Genomic DNA, 19385 nt, shown 5'->3' with positions numbered 1-19385 from the left:
TTTCAAATAACGTTTAAAATATGAGAAAGAAGGCTATGATAACGAAGTTTGAACCGAAAATTATTGAAATAATAGCATTTTGTTGATAATATTATTCATACCATTCGATTGTTCTTACATTGAAGATACGAAGAAAAATGAAAAATTTCTTGAATAATTTTAAGAATAGATATACTATAGTTGGGCCCGCAAATGCTTTGCTTTCGAGATACAATGTGTTTCATGTAGTCCTATATTTTGTTATGCAAATAACAGTTTATCGAATCTTTATCTCGATCTTTATTGATATTCTCTACATATTGGGTAAATAAGTAGCAAAACCTATAATTAATTATTTATTCTTCACAGCTCACTGGATCTTATAATAATTTGAATTTTCCTTATGATTACTGAAGAATTATTTGACAAACACCGACAAGAAACAACGAGTGTAGTACTGGACCACAGTTTCTTTTTACATTTTTCTGAATCAGTGGTTCATAAAAAAAAATTCTGGTGGAAACAAGCAGGCACTCTTCCAGAAAAAATATCACCCTCTGTAGATTTGAATTCAAAATTAGCATATCACATGATGAAAACTTAAAATTAGAATATCTATGCCAAATTTAACTAGAATATCTTGTAAAGGGTAGGTGAGAAAAAAAAACTTGAACTTTTTATCTCGAAAACAAATCATTCCCGAATCCATGTTATAGGACTTTATTTCTTAAAATGATCGGAGGAATCTGTTATTTTTGTTTGTACCTCCAATTTCGGAACACCCTGTATAGTTGATACAAAACTGATGTCTTTATAAATAATTGCAATTCGAATGGAACACATTAAATTGTAAAACACAGCTCAGACAATTTTTCGATGCTAATAGCTCAGGTCAGTTTTAATAGGTTAGTGTAAACCGAGGTGTAAACCGATGACCAATACAAAAATCACAGATGGCAAAACAAGGGAGACGCCGACAAAACGGGTAGATAAAGGAAAATATTAAAACCTAGGACGTGTTCGTAGTGCAATGAAAGTCTTGAAACCGATAATAAACTCATAAACTGTAAAAGAGTCCGATTTTTGTTGCCGTGTCGATTTCAAAGGAAATTTCACATTTTGGAAATCTTGAGAGGGGTAGTTACACCCAGTTCCCTCCTATTTCTACGCCCTTGGTCGTTCAAAATTTATCATAAAAAAAAACTGAATTTGGAGTACTATTTGGAGGCACATATCTTCTCAAGGGGGAGTGGTAAAAAAATAAAGCATTAACAACTGGTCTTTAGAAAGAGTAACGTACTATCAGAATACCGTGTATTTGAATGTATTCGTTATTGTAATTAAATACTCGAAATTGACCCACTTTCCGTTGTCCATTAGATCTGAAACAGAATCGCAAACAAGCTTTACTCGAAATTCGAAACGACAATTTTCCATTAGATTAATGCACGACGAGTCCAAAACACGAGTTACCGTTTGTCATAACCTATAAATCAGGCGGCTTATGGCCAAATAGGTAACCAATATTTTCAATGCACCTTCCAAATACAGGAGGAACGGCTGTTTTTCTCATTGTTTGCAAATGTAGCAGATATAATCTACGCTTGAAAAATTAATAAAATGCATTTCTAATGATGTTCACGATCATGCAGTGAAAGTTGCAAGTTGCATTGTTTCCAAGATTGGAGGACATCGCAACTGGCTAAATTGTTTGGTTAGTTAGTTGGGATGGCTTACGATATTATTCTGTGATTACATCAGCGTGGAGTAGATAACAAAATATGAAAGAATATTTTTTCTCTAATTCTGTGGTTATTCCGTTCATTCTTCCACATCTTGTAGAACAAAATCGTGCGAGAATATATCAGAAACGCACAGTTTTCATGGTTATATTTTATTATTCTATGTTGGTACTCCGAACTTTCCGCCACGGCTTTAACTGTCAATTCATCAATTTGCCTTAAAGAAATCAGTTCTGCCAACCAGCATTTTTCAATGCAAAAATCACTAAATTATATTTATGGAAATATTTCATTAATTTCAATGAAAATTCAATGAATTAGAGAAAATAATGTATAATACTCGTACAAAAGGCTCATTCTACCACTCGTTCATTCCAAAACTCGCCACTTCGTGGCTCGTTTTTGAATTTTGAACTCGTGGAAGAATATCAATGCCTTCAGCACTTGTATTATAAATAACTATTCTAACAAATACACATATCGTCAAAAGTCTTGGCCGCCCTAGGTTTATCAAGAAATGAACGATCTATGTTCTGGAAATGAGATGAATATTTTCCTCTATTTCAACTGCAAAATATTTGATAGCAAACCTTTGTTACTCTTTGCTTTCTGTAGGATGGGACAAAATAGTAAAAATTAGAAAAAATCTTTATTTATGGAATTATTTTTTGGACTAACTATAGTTATTCCACAACTGAATCCAAATTCAATAGTCCGTATTACCACCTTTCAACTACCCAATACACCTAGGCATCACACGAATCAAGTCATTAATGAAATTTTCAGGCTTATCGTTCCATTTTTCCGGAAGGGCTGAACTCAATTCCTGAGAAGTTGAATGTGAGTTTTGCATAAGAACTCTGCTGATGAAACTTAGACATTATGGATTCAGTAGGAAATTGATAGGGTGGGCCAAGACTTTTGACGATGTGTTGAAACAAAAAAATAATGGATTTCTTAGATTTTCTCGAAGATGGCAATCGAGTGTATTAGGCCAAATAAAAAGTCCCCGGTCTGATGCACAGATGGCGGTACTAGTATTGAATCCATATGATTTTTAGTTGTACCAACCTTCGAACGATACGTGTCAAAATTTGACACAGTCCGACCATTAGCTTGTGAGATATTGCTTTGTGAGTGAAGCTACTTTTGTAATTTGAAAAAAGATGGAAAAAAAGAATTTCGTGTGGTGACAAAATATTGCTTTCTGAAGGGAAATAATATAGTCGAAGCAAAATATTGGCTTGATGAAGAGTTTTCGGGGTCTGCACCAGGAAAATCAACCATCATGATTGGTATGCTAAGTTTAAACGTGGTAAAATGAGCACCGAAGACGGCGAACGCAGTGAACGCCCAAAAGAGGCTGTCACCGACGGAAAAAATCAAAAAAGTTCACAAAATAATTTTGAATGACCGTAAAGTGGAGTTGATCGAGATAGCAGACATTGTGAAGATATCATCTGAACGTGTACATCATATCATTCACGAATATTTGTACATGAGAAAGCTGTGTGCGTAATTGGTGCCGCGCAAGCTCACAATCAATCAAAAGCAATAACGTGTTAATGATTCTGAGCAGTGTTTGAAGCTGTTTAAGTGCCATAAACCTGAATTTTTGCATCGATATGTGACAATGGATGAAACATGGCTCCATCATTCCACTCCGAGTCCAATTGACAGTCAGCTGAGTAGACTTCACACGATGAACCGAATCCAAAGCGAGGGAAAACAGTCTCAGTATTCTGGAATGCGCAAGGTATAATGTTCATTGAATACCTCCAAAAGGGCCAGAACATCATCAGCGATTATTATATAGCGTTATTGGATCGTTTGAAGGATGGAATTGTTAAAAAACTGCCCCATTTGAAGGAAAAAAAAGTGCTGTTTCATTAAGACAATGCGCCGTGCCACAAATCAATGAAAACAATGGCAGAATTGCATGAATTGGGCTTCGAATTGTTTCTGCATCCACCGTATTTGCCAGATCTGTCCCCCAGCGACTTCTTTTTGTTCTCAGACCTCAAAATAATACTCGCTGGAAGGAAATTTTACGCCAATGAAGAGATAATTGCCGAAACTGAGGCCTATTTTGAAGTGAATGATAAATTGTACTTCAAAAATGGTATCGAAAAGTTGTAAGATCGCTATAATCGCTGTATCGCCCTCGAAGGCAACTATGTTGAATAACAAAATCGAATTTTGCCAAATAAATGTGTTTTACTATGGTAGACCGAGGACTTTTCAATGCATTTTATTTGTACATGATACATAAAATATAAAATTAAAAAATATATAAATTCATGAACAAATTATTACCATAAAAAAATACATGGCTTGTCAAATGAATGTGAAAACATCACAAAATATAATAATAAATAGTCATGCACATATTCAAAATTAAATACACACAAAAATTGGGTACGATGTCACGCTCAACTTGTATATAGTCTTTTCTAAAAGTAACTCCTTCACTCTCCTATTAAATACCGATGCACCAAGCTGATTGAAATGATTTGGAAGCTTATTATATAGTTTGAGGCATGTATGATTGGGACCTTGTTGGGTTTTCTTTATCCTGGCATAAGGAATAGAGAAGTTGTCCTTTTCACGAGTGTTATATTGATGATAGTCAGAATTTCTGATAAATTTGTGCTGCTTGTCGTGAACAAAGTTAACACAGGTAAATATAAACATTGATGTTAACGTCAGTATTCTTTCCCTCTTAAAAACATCCCTACAGCTATCAGTGCTCTTCATCCCGAATATGGCTCGAACAGCTTTCTTTTGCTGAATGAGAAGTCTCTCAGCTTCTGAACTGTGACCCCATATGATTATACCATACACAGCTAGTCGATGGAAGGATGAATAATAGACCATTTTAGCAACCCCCGAGTGGGATATTTGTCTTATTCTTCTGATCATAAATATTGATGTTGATAATTTATTACAGAGATTGGTTATGTGGTTTCTCCAGCTCAATCCCGACTTAAACTCCAAACCCAAATACTTAATAGATGAGATGTTACATAGTTTATTGCTGAACATAATCTTCTGTGTTTTTGATGGATTCATTTGCAGGCCATTAGAAGAAAACCAGTCAAGCGCTTCCTTTTCTGTGGTTTTTGTTTTCTCATATAAGTTTTTCCTAGAGTTCGACTTGTTTAAAATTGGCCTGTTAAGCATGCTCCCGATGATTTCCCATGTATTCAGCACCTGTAGCCCGAATAACTCCCGCGTCCACCCACGCACCGTTACCACAGGCCAAAGGCAAGGTAAAGGATCGTCTTTGCGACTGCGTTATGGTAGCGGATGTCCATATAAATCATAACCGAGATGTCATGGGAATCCGTTTCCTTTTACCATATAAGATCGGTTGATTAATTCGACTGTACATACGTCCGAGGCATGCTCTTTGTCTTTACTCGAGTTGTTCGATGAGGTTACTTTCTAATCGGCCGAGGGGGAGGGGAGGTTATTACGTTCATTGTTGTCGAGATGCATGCTAACTAGGCAGTTTGCTGATTGGAGACTATTGGATGATTCTATAATTTGCAGTGATAGCGGTTTGGAAGTACTCATCAAGAATTTCCCATTAATATTTTCAGAAACTATTAGCAGTAGATGAATGAAGAAGTGCACATCTATGTCAATAATTCATACTCAAATTCTAAGAAAAATCTATTAATTTTGTCATACCTTGTAGAACGAGATCGTGCTGCAATATCTCAGTTTCACACAGATTCATGGTTAAATTCATTATTATGTTGGTACACGGAACTCTACCTACTGTCACGGATTCAACTATTATCTGTCAAATTTGTGATACTAAAAACAGTTTTGCCAACCAACCTTTATATGCAAATCAAACGTGAGGATTGTCGGATGAGGATTTTGATACCTTCATAGAAAACTATGGAAATAATCACCCAATAAATCGAAGGAGTTGAGATTTTGGGTGTTGATATAAAATAACAATTATTTCAAGCCTCATAAAAAATTTCAATTTGAGGAAGTAGGGAAGTTCAGTTAACACAAGAACTCAAGCCTGTAAGGTCCTATCTATTACTATTACTATTACTATTTATTTGTACAAAGATTTCATGTACAAATTCTAGTCATCAAAAGTTACATGACACGTCAATAAAACATGGAATAATATATCTAAAATAATAGATGTGTAGATACAAATACAAAACATAATATTATCATACAGATAAAATCAACAAATAAAGTAATACACTATATAAACGCTAAGATCGGGCGAGGAACTCTTCGCCCAATCTTCGCTGATTGGGTCTTTGAAATGCATCAAACCTTATTTTCAAATTCAAATAAATTTCAAAACAATGATCCAGATTTTCATCGAAAAATCATCTTTAGTGGTGAGATCTATTTACACCTCGGAGCAGAATTGTCGCAGTAAGGGGCGGAAAAAAACAAGAATTGAAATCCTCTCCATCTTCAAAGTGTGATTTTTTGTTGCGGTTTTTGGGCTAGTGGTGTGATTTGTGATTGAACTTTACTCATTCCATGGCCGTATTATTTCTCGAAGGAGTGATCTTAATCAGTCACCAAGATCTTGTGATTTAACACCTTAAAACTTATTTCTTTTTGGCCTCGTGAAAGATAAGGTCAATGCCAACTCTCCACAATCCATTCAAAACCTTATCGAAGACATTTGAGGAAATTGATAATGGAAAATTTTGTGAAAAGGATATGGTGTAAAGGTAACCGTGGCAGCTATTAGGCTTATATCGTTTTCCATCATTAATTTCAGAATGAAATAAACATCCTTTGATTTCTCTTGAAATATAATCGTTTTCTGTACCACTCAACGTACCACCATATTTTCCTGAACTGACTCTACTCGATTTTCTCCAAAACTTCAATTGAATCCGCTCGCAGGCGATAGAAGTGAATTCGTGGTAAGTGACAACGTCTGAATGATTATTGTGTTTACTCCAATGAATAGATTTGTTCATCATATATTGATGGATTGAAATTTGTCGTCTATCATATAATTGGGGGAATTGACTGTATTGCCATACTTCTCAACATTTCGATGTGAAAAAGGTTATTCCAGATTACTAAATAATCATCAAAAAAAACTTCATGCATCAAATGTTGAACGTTTTGATTACCAACATGAGTAAGAACCAAGGGCGTAGAAATAGGGGGGTACTGGGGGTAATAACCCCCCAAGATTTCCAAATTACCAACTCGAACGAAAATTTTTCCATAAACTGAACCAATAATCATTTCACTTTTCTTCGAAATCCACAAGGCAGTATAAAATCGGACTCCTATAATGTTTATGAGTTTATTATCGCTTTCAAGATGAGTTCTTTTATTGCACTACATGCATGTCTCCGTCCGAGGTTTATTATTTTTCTTTATCTGTCCGCTTTCTCGGCCTCTAATTCGCCATCTGTGATTTTTGCATTCGTCATCGGTATACAATTACCCGTTGTTTTCGGTTTTTTGTCATACTTCAAATTTCACACTTCACATTTATTCACAAAATTTCAGTTATCAAAGAACTGAGCCGAGTAATTTGTGTGGGGTGTGTTGTACCATTTTGTGTTTCATTCAAATTGTGAAGACATCAGTTTTGAATTGGTATATCGACACGCTCTTCCTAAATTGGAGGTACAAATGAAAATGATAGATTTATCGGATCATTTCAAGAAAAGAGTCCCAAACACTTTGTTTTTGAGATACAGGTGTTAAAGTTAAAGTTTTTTTCTCATAGAACCTTCCCTTCACAAGATAATTAATTTGAATTGACCATAGATATTCTAATTCGAAGATTTGATCATGCTAATTTTGAATGCAAATTGACTGATAAGCGAAAAACCACGTCGTGTTAATCCCTCTTAACCGGCATAACAGACATCAGATATATTCGTCAATGTTTCATTTCTTTATAAAATTTAGGAAACATGGATTTACCCATTTGTCGGAAGTCACAAATGTTCTGCATTAGCTGATTCAATTGAATCATCAAATGGTGTGGTTTCTTCTACATTCCTGCAGGACAAAGAGATTGATTACATTGACCTTTCAGTTACCGCGAATTATATCATTTATAACCGTATAAATCCTCTCAAGCTCTTGGTGCTTTATGCCAATTCTTAACGATTCATCGTTAAAGGAACGTTATGACAAGGTTAACTGGGAAACGCGTACACTACTTAATTACCAATTCCTTACCTGGTGACTCGGTTCGGCATTAAATCAATCGAGTTGACATGGGAATTTGTTCGCGAGCACCGATAAAATCGATTGTTCAACATTTGCCTGTGTAACTGATCCTTTAGCATTAGGGTTTCGTAACTTACAGGATCGTGAATGTAGTAGGTCAACCGTTTTCTATGATCGTTTCCGAAAAAATATCCCATAATTAGTGATTAAAATGATATCGTCGTATAATTACCCATTAATATCTATTATGGGAATATGTATAATCATGAAAAAAAAATGGGTACCACAAAATTTGTGTAAGAGAATTATTTTTCATTCCACTGAAATATTTTTGTTCATTTTTCTAACGGTTGTTTTTTTTCGAGGTATATAACTTTAAGTTGGCATTACTGTTTATAATGGCGACCGATTTAACAACTGTCGAGTGATTTATTCTTAGTTTGGTTAGGCAATTCATCATGAATAGACTCACGAATGAACAACGCTTGCAAATAGTGCAATTTTATTTCGAAAATAATGGTTCTGTGCGGAATACGTATCGCGCACTACGTCCATTTTATTTTGTTTGGCGATGAAGCGCACTTCTGGTTGAATGGCTACGTCAACAAACAAAACTGCCGCATTTGGAGTGAAGCTAATCCTCAAGTGTATGTCGAAACACCGTTACGTCCAGAAAAACTGACTGTTTGGTGCGCTTTATGGGCTGGTGGAATCATTGGTCCGTACTTCTTCAAAAACGATGATGGCCAGAACGTTATAGTCAATGATGATTGGTATTAGGCCATGATTACTACTTTTTTCATTCCTGAATTGAACAACCATGATGTCCAGGAGCTGTGGTTCCAACAAGACGGCGCAACATGTCACACAGGTCGTGCCACAATCTGTTTATTGAAAGATACGTTTGGTGACCGCCTAATTTCACGTTTTGGACCTGTGAATTGGCCTCCAAGACCTTGTGATTTAACACCGCTAGACTACTTTCTGTGGAGCTATGTAAAGTCATTGGTCTATGCGGATAAGCCACAAACCCTTGACCATTTGGAAGACAACATTCGCCACAAATGTTGGAAAAAGTCATCAAAAATTGGACGTCCAGATCGGACTAAATCCGAGCCAGCCGTGGCGGTCATATGCCAGAAATCATATTTAAAATGTAATGCCACAAGATTATCTTGCGGATAAATAAAATTCATGTCAATCTAATAATTCATCGTTGTTTTATTGCAATTTAATGTTCTATAGCTCTAAAAAACACACCCTTTATTCGATACATTTCTAGTATATGTTGTTTCTGTGTTGTTATGATATTTTCATGATACCTAAAAGGCACTGTCGTTGAAAACTTTCATCTATTTGATAATGTGTTTTCCAATAAGACATTTCGATATTAAAAAAAAGGTATTTTGAAAGAAATCATTGGAAGATTATTTTAGTGTATGTTCTATAGCTCTAAAAAAAAACACCCTATACATAAGACACCTTCCTTGTCGTATGATGAATCATATCCTTGTTTTCCGTGACCCTTATGTTCAAAAATTTTATATCATAACTTTTGTCAACGTATCTGTATATGAATTTCATCGGTATGTTCTCGCATGAGAACATTTAGACTAGATTTAGATTTAATTAAGGAGGTTCCGTTTCACTGCGACCTAATAGCTATTGTGCCCCTTATCAGAGCAATTCTCTCCACAATGTGATCTACAGCTCGCATTCCAGTTCCAGAGTTCTAATGAACTCCAGTATCTGGGATGGCTACAAGGAAGCTAATTCCTTATTTCTACAAGTTTCGTGTCCAAGGCAAGTTTTGCGTTGGCTAGCGATGGCGAATCATTCCGTCACCAGGTGATCCGGAGTTTCTTCCTCCTCCCCACAAAATCTGCACTCGTCAATTTCTGGTAGACCCATTCTCATGAGGTGTTTCCTAAGGCGACAATACCCTGTGAGGTATCCAGTGAGGAGATATAGTAAATTTTTGTTAAGACCCTGATGCTTCTTGGATCTTGCAGTATGTTTTGTTCACAATAACCCATCGTGAGGCGGATCTACCACCGTTGAAGAAAGTTCTTCATTAAATCGCTGCTTTGAAAACTCTTGGCAAGGCGATAAAACACCCCAATCGATTGATCTGAGAATCACATCTCTCGACTTGTTTCTTCCACAGTACACTAACAATCTTCCAAAGCTGGCTTTTCAATTCGAGTCTCTCGATGACCGTCAGTGAATTGTTCACTGTACTAATCAATCTTCATAAAAGCTAATACATCCTTTCTAACAGAAGTAATCTTGATTTCTACCATTTAACCTCATTTAGATATATTCCAAGAAACAAGTAAGGTTCAATGAGTAAGAGTTTAACACTGTTTGACCTCTCATGTGGTGGTTCGTCGAAAAGGATTCCACCTGGTGTTTGTTATCAAACCTTAATTAGCACATCTATATATTTACAACTTCTGTGTTCTAGGCAGAAACCCTTGCCATCATCAGTTAGTGCGTTGCGCTTTATATAAAGCGCTACGCACTAACCGCAACTACCGTAGAGCTAAAATATAGATTGTATCTGACAACAGAGCAGCCCTGCTAGCGCTTGACACCACATTAGTTGAGTCAAAGTTAGTCTGGTAATGTAAAACGTCCCTTATGTACTCGGAGAAAAGAATCAGGTCAACCTTGTCTCTCTTTCACTAGGCCAGAGTCATTTTGTGGCTTTCCAGCCAGTCATCAAACGATGACAATTGAGGAATGGGAACAAAGAGAAAGCTTGCGTTCTGGCAGACAATCAACGTTCAAAGACAAGCCAAGTCCTTCTCTCCTACTCGACAAGCTGAACTAAAAAAATTTTTCTTGCTCAGTGAATAGGAACTGAGGAAACTAACGGGCACGCCCACAAGACACTGTTCTGTGAGGTATCATCTAAAAAAACATGAGAAAAGCGTCTGAGGCCACATGTCGCCCCTGTCAAGAAGCCAATGAAACAGCCAAACACTTGCTATGCCAAAGACTACAACTTGGATCTTGGTTTTTGAAGCCGGAAAAAGTAATGAATGTATCCTCAGAAACGTGATAAAGTCCATTGAGACATTATTGCCAGCCTGGTAAACAGCGCAGGGATGCACAATAGATCTTAAGGTCAAGTTGCATACTAGGTCAAATGATCTTTTCTCTAATCTAATCTGATACATTTCCAAAATTGATAACTCACCATTTCGTCCAGACTCTTTAGATCATTAGTGACGATCTGTGGTACAGGTCCATACATTAACACGGGTTCTTCATCCTCCATATCGCTATCGCTCTCATCATCCCCAATGCCACTGTCATTGACTAAACCATCGTGAAAACTAACCCCCATTTTCTTCTGATCTGCTGCAATTTCTCTGTCGATCTGTCGTTCCATCTGTACTAACATGGGTGCTAACATGCCGAATCTGAAAAAGAAATTATTGGTTTATGATTGTTTAAGCGAGATATTAGTTTTTTCATTGATTCTCGATTTTGATATGGATAAATTCTTACTTCGCTCCTCTTCTGGCAACCTCCAAGAGACATAATATAACATGTTTCTCGTTTTTCCTCATGATTAGATCGTCTGATTCGAAAAGAAGGCATTCTATTATTTCTAGGCATATGCGACACCAGTTTATGAAGTTGCTCACGTTATCCCTGTAAAATAAAATAATATCATCTCATAACAATAATAATAATTAATAATAACAATAATAGTGCCTATTATGAAGGGTGTATTTTTAGAGCTATAGAACTTTAAATTGCATTAAAACAACGATGGATTATTCGATTGACATGAATTTTATTTATCCGTGGCATTACATTTTGAATAATATTTCCGGCATATGACCGCCACGGCTGGCTTGGATGTAGTCCAATCTGTACGTCCAATTTTCGATGACTTTTTACAACATTTGTGGCCGTATATCGGCAATAACACGGCGAATGTTGTCTTCCAAATGGTCAAGGGTTTGTGGCTTATCCGCATAGACCAATGACTTTACATAGCCCCACAGAAAGTATTCTAGCGGTGTTAAATCACGAGATCTTGGAGGCCAATTCACAGGTCCAAAACGTGAAATTAGGCGGTCACCAAACGTGTCTTTCAATAAATCGATTGTACAGAACGTTGCGCCGTCTTGTTGGAACCACAGCTCCTGGACATCATGGTTGTTCAATTCAGGAATGAAAAAGTTAGTAATCATGGCTCTATACCGATCACCATTGACTGTAACGTTCTGGCCATCATCGTTTTCGAAGAAGTACGGACCAATGATTCCACCAGCCCATAAAGCGCACCAAGCAGTCAGTTTTTCTGTATGTAACGGTGTTTCGACATACACTTGAGGATTAGCTTCACTCTAAATGCGGTAGTTTTGTTTGTTGACGTAGCCATTCAACCAGAAGTGCGCTTCATCGCTAATGGACGTAGTGCACGATACGTAACATTATTTTCGAAATAAAATTGCACTATTTGCAAGCGTTGTTCAGGCGTGAGTCTATTCATGATGAATTGCCAAAAGAAACTGAGAATAAACCATTAGACAGCTGTTGAATCGGTCGCCATCTCGAACAGTAATGCCAACTTAAAGTTATATACCTCGAAAAAAACACTCTACATAAATCACAAAATATCGATTTAGGCAAAACCTAGCTGGGCTATTCTCACATTAATATGTAGAATATTTTACTCCTAACAAAACAGAAACAAATATACACATCATCAAAAGTCTTGGCCTGGTGGGTTTCTCAAGGAATAAACTATCTATGTTCTGGAAATGATATGAATATTTTCCTCTACTCAAACTGATATATATTTGGTAGAAAATATTTGGTTGTTACTCTTTGCTTTATGCAGGATGAGACAAAATAGGAGAAATGAGAAAAAATCTAAATTCATCGATTAGTTATTTTTGATTAATTATAGTTATTCTACAACTGAATCCAATTTCAATAGTCTGTATTACCACTTCATCTTTCAATCAACTGCCCAATACGCCTAGGCATCCCTTGAATCAAGTCATTAATGAAATTTTTTGGTATATCGTTTCATTCTTCGTGAAGGGCTAAACTCAATTCCTGAAGAGCTAAAGGTGAGTTTTCGCAATTGAATATTGCTATCCCTAAATTTTCCCATACGTGCTCAATTGTCTGGTGAGTTTGCTTGCCAGTTCATTCTCTGAATATTGTTCTTTTGAAGAATGTTTTGAACCATTTGTGTGCGGTGTGAAGGGACGTTATCATCCTGACAACTGAAATTATCCCCAAATTCGTTGCGCAGAGGAACAATGATTAGTTCAGTGATGTTTTCTCAGTAGATGGCACTAATCATCGTTCGTTCAATGATAATTAAAACCACAGCACATAATCCGCCATGAAAGGGTACCACGTCTCGGGCGAAATTGCGTCACTTTAGTCTGCCTGCACCTCCCCAAACACTTTTTCGTCAACTATCACTTTGAAAACCGAATCGTGACTTGTCCGAAAAAAGTACGTTACGCCATTGTGGTTAAAGCTAATCTTAGTGGTGTTCTGCCAATTTCCGATAGGTAGTTCTATGTCTAGGTGATAGCCGAGTCATTCTTGAAGGACTTCTTTCTCTTAAATTTGAGGAATGCAACCGTCTTCTTATAGCACTGGTTGAGACTACACATCTATAGGTTCTCAAAAAATGACTTCGAAGGGCTGTTACAGATACAATTCGATTTCTTTGAATAAAATATGCGATATAATGATCTTATTGAAACTGATTAACTGGATGTCTCAGCATTCTCTTAGGAATATTCTCAATATTACAACACTAGTTATGCGCTGCTAATACACCTCTATTCTGCCGAACAAGAAACATTTTTCGCTGGTTTATTGTTTTCATTCAAGTGATAAGATAGTGAAGATTCCACAAACAAAAAATTGTCATGTTACATTCAACAAGTTGAGAGTTAATACTCGATAGTAGGGGCCAAGACTTTTGACGATGTGTGCAGGGCCCCCGCAAAGGACATCAACGCCCGCGTGAGGAACATATTTTGGCGCCCCTTAAAGAGGGGAGGTGGAGAAAAGCACTGCTGGATAATCGGAAATTTTTTTTAAGTTTTATTGAGAATTTAGTGTAGAATGGTAGAAAATCTATCAGCTTCCTTTATTGCCTTAAGATCTTTATGGTGTTAGTTGTAACATAATACATTCCAACTGTCATTGAAAATTCAAGCTGTATTCTTCCATAAATTATCCATAAAGGCGTAAACATTTAATTTGGATCAATCCAAATTCTTTTATATTATCAATCAATCAATTTTATCCTGATCTTTTGCTCTATATCTAAGATTGCCAATCCAGAAAATCTTTCTTATGACATGGTAGCCTTCAAATAGGTTTTAATTATTTTTAATTTAGTGAATGATCTCTCACCAGAAGCAACAGACACAGGTAAAGTGAGAAGGATTCTTGAGGCGATACTAAGATTCGGTAGAGAAGAAGTTAGATTATCTTCAAAAATATATTGTAGAATTTCAAGAGGATTTTCGCTTCAGATAATGAAAAAAATCTTAGGGCTTTTATCTCGTTGAATAAATAATTTTCTTTCATGTCAGCCTCTTTTTTTTCTGATCAGTTATCTTTTGTTGAAGGGCATGACAGCATTTTAATAGATATTTGTCATTTAATTTAAGAATATCACAAATAAAACAAAAAGTTATCGTAATCAGATATCATATCAAACCTACTAGTTAAGGAACTTAGTGTTTGATCAATTATTTTCAAAAAGAATAGTTATTTATAATACAAGTGCAGAAGGCATTGATATTCTTCCAAGAGTTCAAAATTCAAAAACGAGCCACGAAGTGGCGAGTTTTGGAATGAACGAGTGGTAGAATGAGCCTGCTGTACGAGTATTATACATTATTTTCTCTAATTCATTGCATTTTCATTGAAATTAATGAAATATTTCCATAAATATATTTTAGTGATTTTTGCATTGAAAAATGTTGGTTGGCAGAACTGATTTCTTTAACGCAAATTGATGAATTGACAGATAAAGCCGTGGCGGAAAGTTCGGAGTACCAACATAGAATAATAAAATATAACCATGAAAACTGTGCGTTTCTGATATACTCTCGCACGATTTTGTTCTACAAGATGTGGAAGAATGAACGGAATAACCACAGAATTAGAGAAAATTTATTTTTGAAGCATTTTTGGATCTTGAGGTGCCTCATCCGTCTGTTCATAATCGAACAATATTGATTTATACTTTCGTCTTACAGTATATAATGGAGAAAAACCTTGATCTATATCAAGAGCAGCCGCTAGTTTTCCAGCTTCCGCAAGTTTTTCCTCGAGAACATTATCATCTCTATAATTTTTGAAATGATCAACTAAATTCTTCAAATAGTTTTGGCACACTTTAATGTCAATCGCTACTCTTTGCATCATTTTGCTAACAAATCTGGAATGAAACATCATAAGAAATTATTATACTTCAAATAAATTTGAAAGAATGAATATTTAATAAAAGTAAACGTGCTTTATGTCTAGTTTATATGTTAAAAGTATCATTTTCTGCTATTTCTAAAAGGCTATCACATATTTGAATGAAATGAAACTTTAGTATCAATTCTACTTGACCATCTAGTATCACTTAGGGGTTTTAGATGTAACTGAGGATCATGCTTTTTTATAACATTCCAATCTTTTTGTGGATGAAGAGAAATATATATAAAGTTCTTGTACAATATCAGAAGAGTCCACTGTTTCATTTGAAACCTTAGCAGCATCATTTCCAGTTAAATTTAAGCTGTGTGCAGCACATGGCGCAAAAAATGCCCTTGGATTAGCATCGAGTATGCGTTTTTGTAAACCAATATCTGGCTATTTCGTACCTATTGCGACGTTCGGAAACTTGTATAAATTGCAAGAAAGAAGTTTGGAAAAAAAATTGTTGATAAAATTTGAAAGAATCTTTTTCGAAAATCTTTGGTCCATCGGTTCTTCATGCGGTCTTTAAGAGGTTTTGGCGCCCTTTTAGAGTGGCGCCCGCGTGCGGTGCACGCGTTGCACGCGCGGTTGCGGGGGCCCTGGATGTGTGAGTATCCAGTAAAGCATGTTCCGGATATTCTTCAGATATGTGTTTTTCGAAGTCAAACCCATTTTAAAAATAGTTAATAGCTTAGACCATCCTGGAATGAGACCAGGTGGATAATTTCAATTTTAGCATGAAATAAGGTTGCTTATGCAGCATTTTTGCTTTCGGTGGTATTACGAATTTTCGATGAAAGAGAATTATTGTTACTTTGTGAATTTTCTTATTTCATGATATTTTCAATATCAAAGACTAAGCATAGTTGAATTTAGAATGGTATACGATTCGCTTACCTAGCAAAGAATGTACCAGGCTTGGCTGTCGAAAAATATTTTACTTCTGCTATCCTGGCCAAAGTTTGGGCATGAGCAAGTGATCCCGTGACAGATCTTGTCATATACTTTTTCGCTTGCTTCTTCTCCACATACTCTCCAGCCTGTCGTTTCACTGCATTTGCATGCTGAAATGAAAAAGTTAATTATGAGATTCATTCTGGCATACTAGAGAATCTGAAATTGTAAAAATAATACATTCATGTGCGAGACAGATATGAGATTCATAGTCTGGTTGAGAGATGAACTTCTTGGGGTGCTTTTTCTTTGCTATTTTCGCAATCTGTGTTAATCTTTTCGATTTTTTTTTTCGATGATATTAGGTATATGTTCAAAGTGTCCCTGACTTCGTGGTATTTTAGTTTTTCATAAGTTTTATTTTTCTTATTCAAATTGTAATGCCTTTTTGACAAATAAAACTATTATTATTATTTGCATCGGTTAATGAACAAGATCTTATCTAATGAACAAGATCTTATCTGACCGCTCAAAAAGTTCGTTTCAAACTATTAAATAGCATTCACCCAGTTGAATCAACATGAGCATACATGCGAGCGATATCAATTTCCAGCAGGATATTCTTTCGAACATATAGGCGCCTGTTGGTCGTACATATACTGTCAACGTGAACTATGTTTACCAAATAAAATCAAGAACTTTCTATTTATACACATGCTGCTGGAGACAAAGTTGGCCATGTCTAATAAGATAATGTAATTAAAGACAAAGATGCTTTAGATTGATGCAATTTGCAGGGACGTATCGAAAAACACAGGCGAAATCCTGACAAACTAATTTAACTGTTGATTAGTTGACATATTTTGTTGTTTAGCTGAGAATTTCGGACTTACATCAAAAAGTAGGTAACGAGAGTTTCATTGTAACTTAATAATTCTATGCTGATGATGAAGTATTTTCAGTTCATAGAGTAGGAACAGGGTTCAATATGAGTTTTCATTTTGGAATCTAGTGTTCCTTTGACATTACTGAAAATCGAACTAAACCTCAAATTCACTACAAAAATCGTGAAAATTTTTCACTTGGCCAAACTAAAGCACTTTTGGGTCGACGTGAAGCACCTTCTCGGTCGGCAATAGTGAAACTGTTAGGAAATTTGAGCTGTTGGTACAAGCAGGGATGTAAAGAATCGGAACCGTGTGCGTCGCTTAAAAACAACTAAGAATATTGCTGTTGTATCCCGTATAGTGTTGACGAAACACACTAGAACTCAAGCCGGTTGATCACCAGCAACCTTGTATCTTTGCTGATTGGGTCTTTGAAAAGCATCAAAATTATCGGGAGTTCCATCGGAAAACAAAAGTTATAAGTCGCATTTTCACCTCGGAGGCTACGTTGATAGGCAGAATTTTCGTAAATGGGGCTCGGAAAATTAAAAAATTATTGTTGAAAGATTCTCCATCCTCAACGTGTCACTGTTTGGTGCGGGTTTTGGGTTGGTAGTGTGATTGGACCTCTCTTATTTGAAAATGTGACTAGTGCAACTGTTACGGTGAATGAATTGCGCTACCATACTATAAGCTATGATTTTCAATGGCCGGAATAGGAGACATTGATGTGGACGACGATTACTTTCAACAAGAGTGCCAGGCAAGCAACGTAATTTTGAAAGAAGAGTTTTCTGCTCGTGTTATTTCCCGAAGAGGTAATCATAACTCACCATCAAGATCTTGTGATTTAACACCTTTAGAATGTATTCTTTGGGAACATGTGAAAAGTAAGGTCTTTGACAATGCTCCACAATCAATTCGAGTCTAAAGAGATGGAATTCGTGAAGTTATCGAAGATTAACAGCCGCAAATGTGCGAATTGGTCATGGAAAATTTCATGGAAATATATGGTGCTGAACACAGAACACAAGGGTTTTTTAATATCGTGCAAACTCTCTGAGATTTTTAGAGGTCTCACAGAGGCCTAGTAGAGTCGAGATATCTGTGGGATTGGTTTAGATAAACAAATTAGGTTACAAACGTTTTCGGATTACGCGTTTCACTCTTTTAGTACCTATTTACAAGTTAAATCTTCTTATTTTAAATGGATCACAAGAAATTGCACTACACGGTACATAATTGCAATTGAAAGAATTCTCAGAAGGCATAAAAGTTACTTTCAATTTTCAGATAATTCGATGGAGTCAGCTGAAGGATATATTGAGCGAAAATTTCCAGGTTATGATAAGGAACATAATTTCTACCGCTATTCAGAGCTTTTCTTGTGAATTTTAGAATGAGGGAAAATTTGATTTGATTTGAAATTCTGGTGGACAAATATGGTTTTCTATAAATAAATCTTCCTTAGTTGAAACTCATAGCTATAAATCAATAGGTTGAATGAAAATATTTTAGCAAGAATCATTCTGCCGAGGAGTTTGACACAAAAATATAAGCTTGATACAATAAAACGAGAAACTATTAAAAATATCATCTTTCATAACTCAAAGCTTATCGTTTATAGCTCATATTTAGAGATTTGATTTGGAAAGAGAAACAGTGGCGGTGCAGCACAGGTAAGAAAATCGGCTGATTTCTCCTTTTGAAATATTCTTTTTTATATAATTATTTTAAAAACAACAGTTTAGTATCATTATGTTATGAACGTGTAAGTGTCCCTGCTACGCCTCTGTATTGACCTATTACTTCGGCAATCCGGCACTGTTCCATCTTCCTGAAGCGAATAATAACTAAAGGCTTAATTATTTCAACTTGAATTTTTCGAATGCATTCTTCTTCCAAAATCGATACTCAATGGTCAATGAAAGCATTGAGAACTATATGGCTTGACGAAAAAATCTCCAAGGACCGCCCCGATATCTTCTTTAGAAATAATAAGATATCTGAAAGCAGATAATAGATTGATTCGTTATTGAGTTACAGGGCGTTTTTGAAAAATGGCTATTACAAAAATTCCACTACATCTTGGTTTCTGTCAAGATAAGTATTCGAAAAATTCTAAAACGTTTCTTTCAATAATTTCATGATAATTTTGATGTTCATAATTAATTACCGTTACATAGATGTAACCCAG

The 19385-nt window shown here is 35.8% G+C and overlaps 1 protein-coding gene across 2 annotated transcripts in view; it reads right to left on the bottom strand.

Moving 5' to 3' along the window:
* The window catches only part of LOC123676941 (GAS2-like protein pickled eggs), an 86074-nt gene that overhangs the window by 17491 nt on the left and 49198 nt on the right, over positions 1-19385 (bottom strand). For both annotated transcript variants that reach the window (XM_045613281.1, XM_045613283.1), the window contains exons 3-5: positions 16305-16471; positions 11445-11591; positions 11131-11356 (exon numbers count right to left, since the gene is read on the bottom strand). In XM_045613281.1, the coding sequence (XP_045469237.1) occupies positions 11131-11356; positions 11445-11591; positions 16305-16471 (540 nt within the window). The remainder of the gene's footprint in view (positions 1-11130; positions 11357-11444; positions 11592-16304; positions 16472-19385) is intronic.

This window comes from Harmonia axyridis, chromosome 3, assembly GCF_914767665.1.
Source record: "Harmonia axyridis chromosome 3, icHarAxyr1.1, whole genome shotgun sequence".
NCBI lineage: Eukaryota > Metazoa > Arthropoda > Insecta > Coleoptera > Coccinellidae > Harmonia > Harmonia axyridis.
The sequence above is the reverse complement of the archived record's forward strand: the minus strand, read 5'-3'. Positions and strand labels throughout refer to the sequence as shown.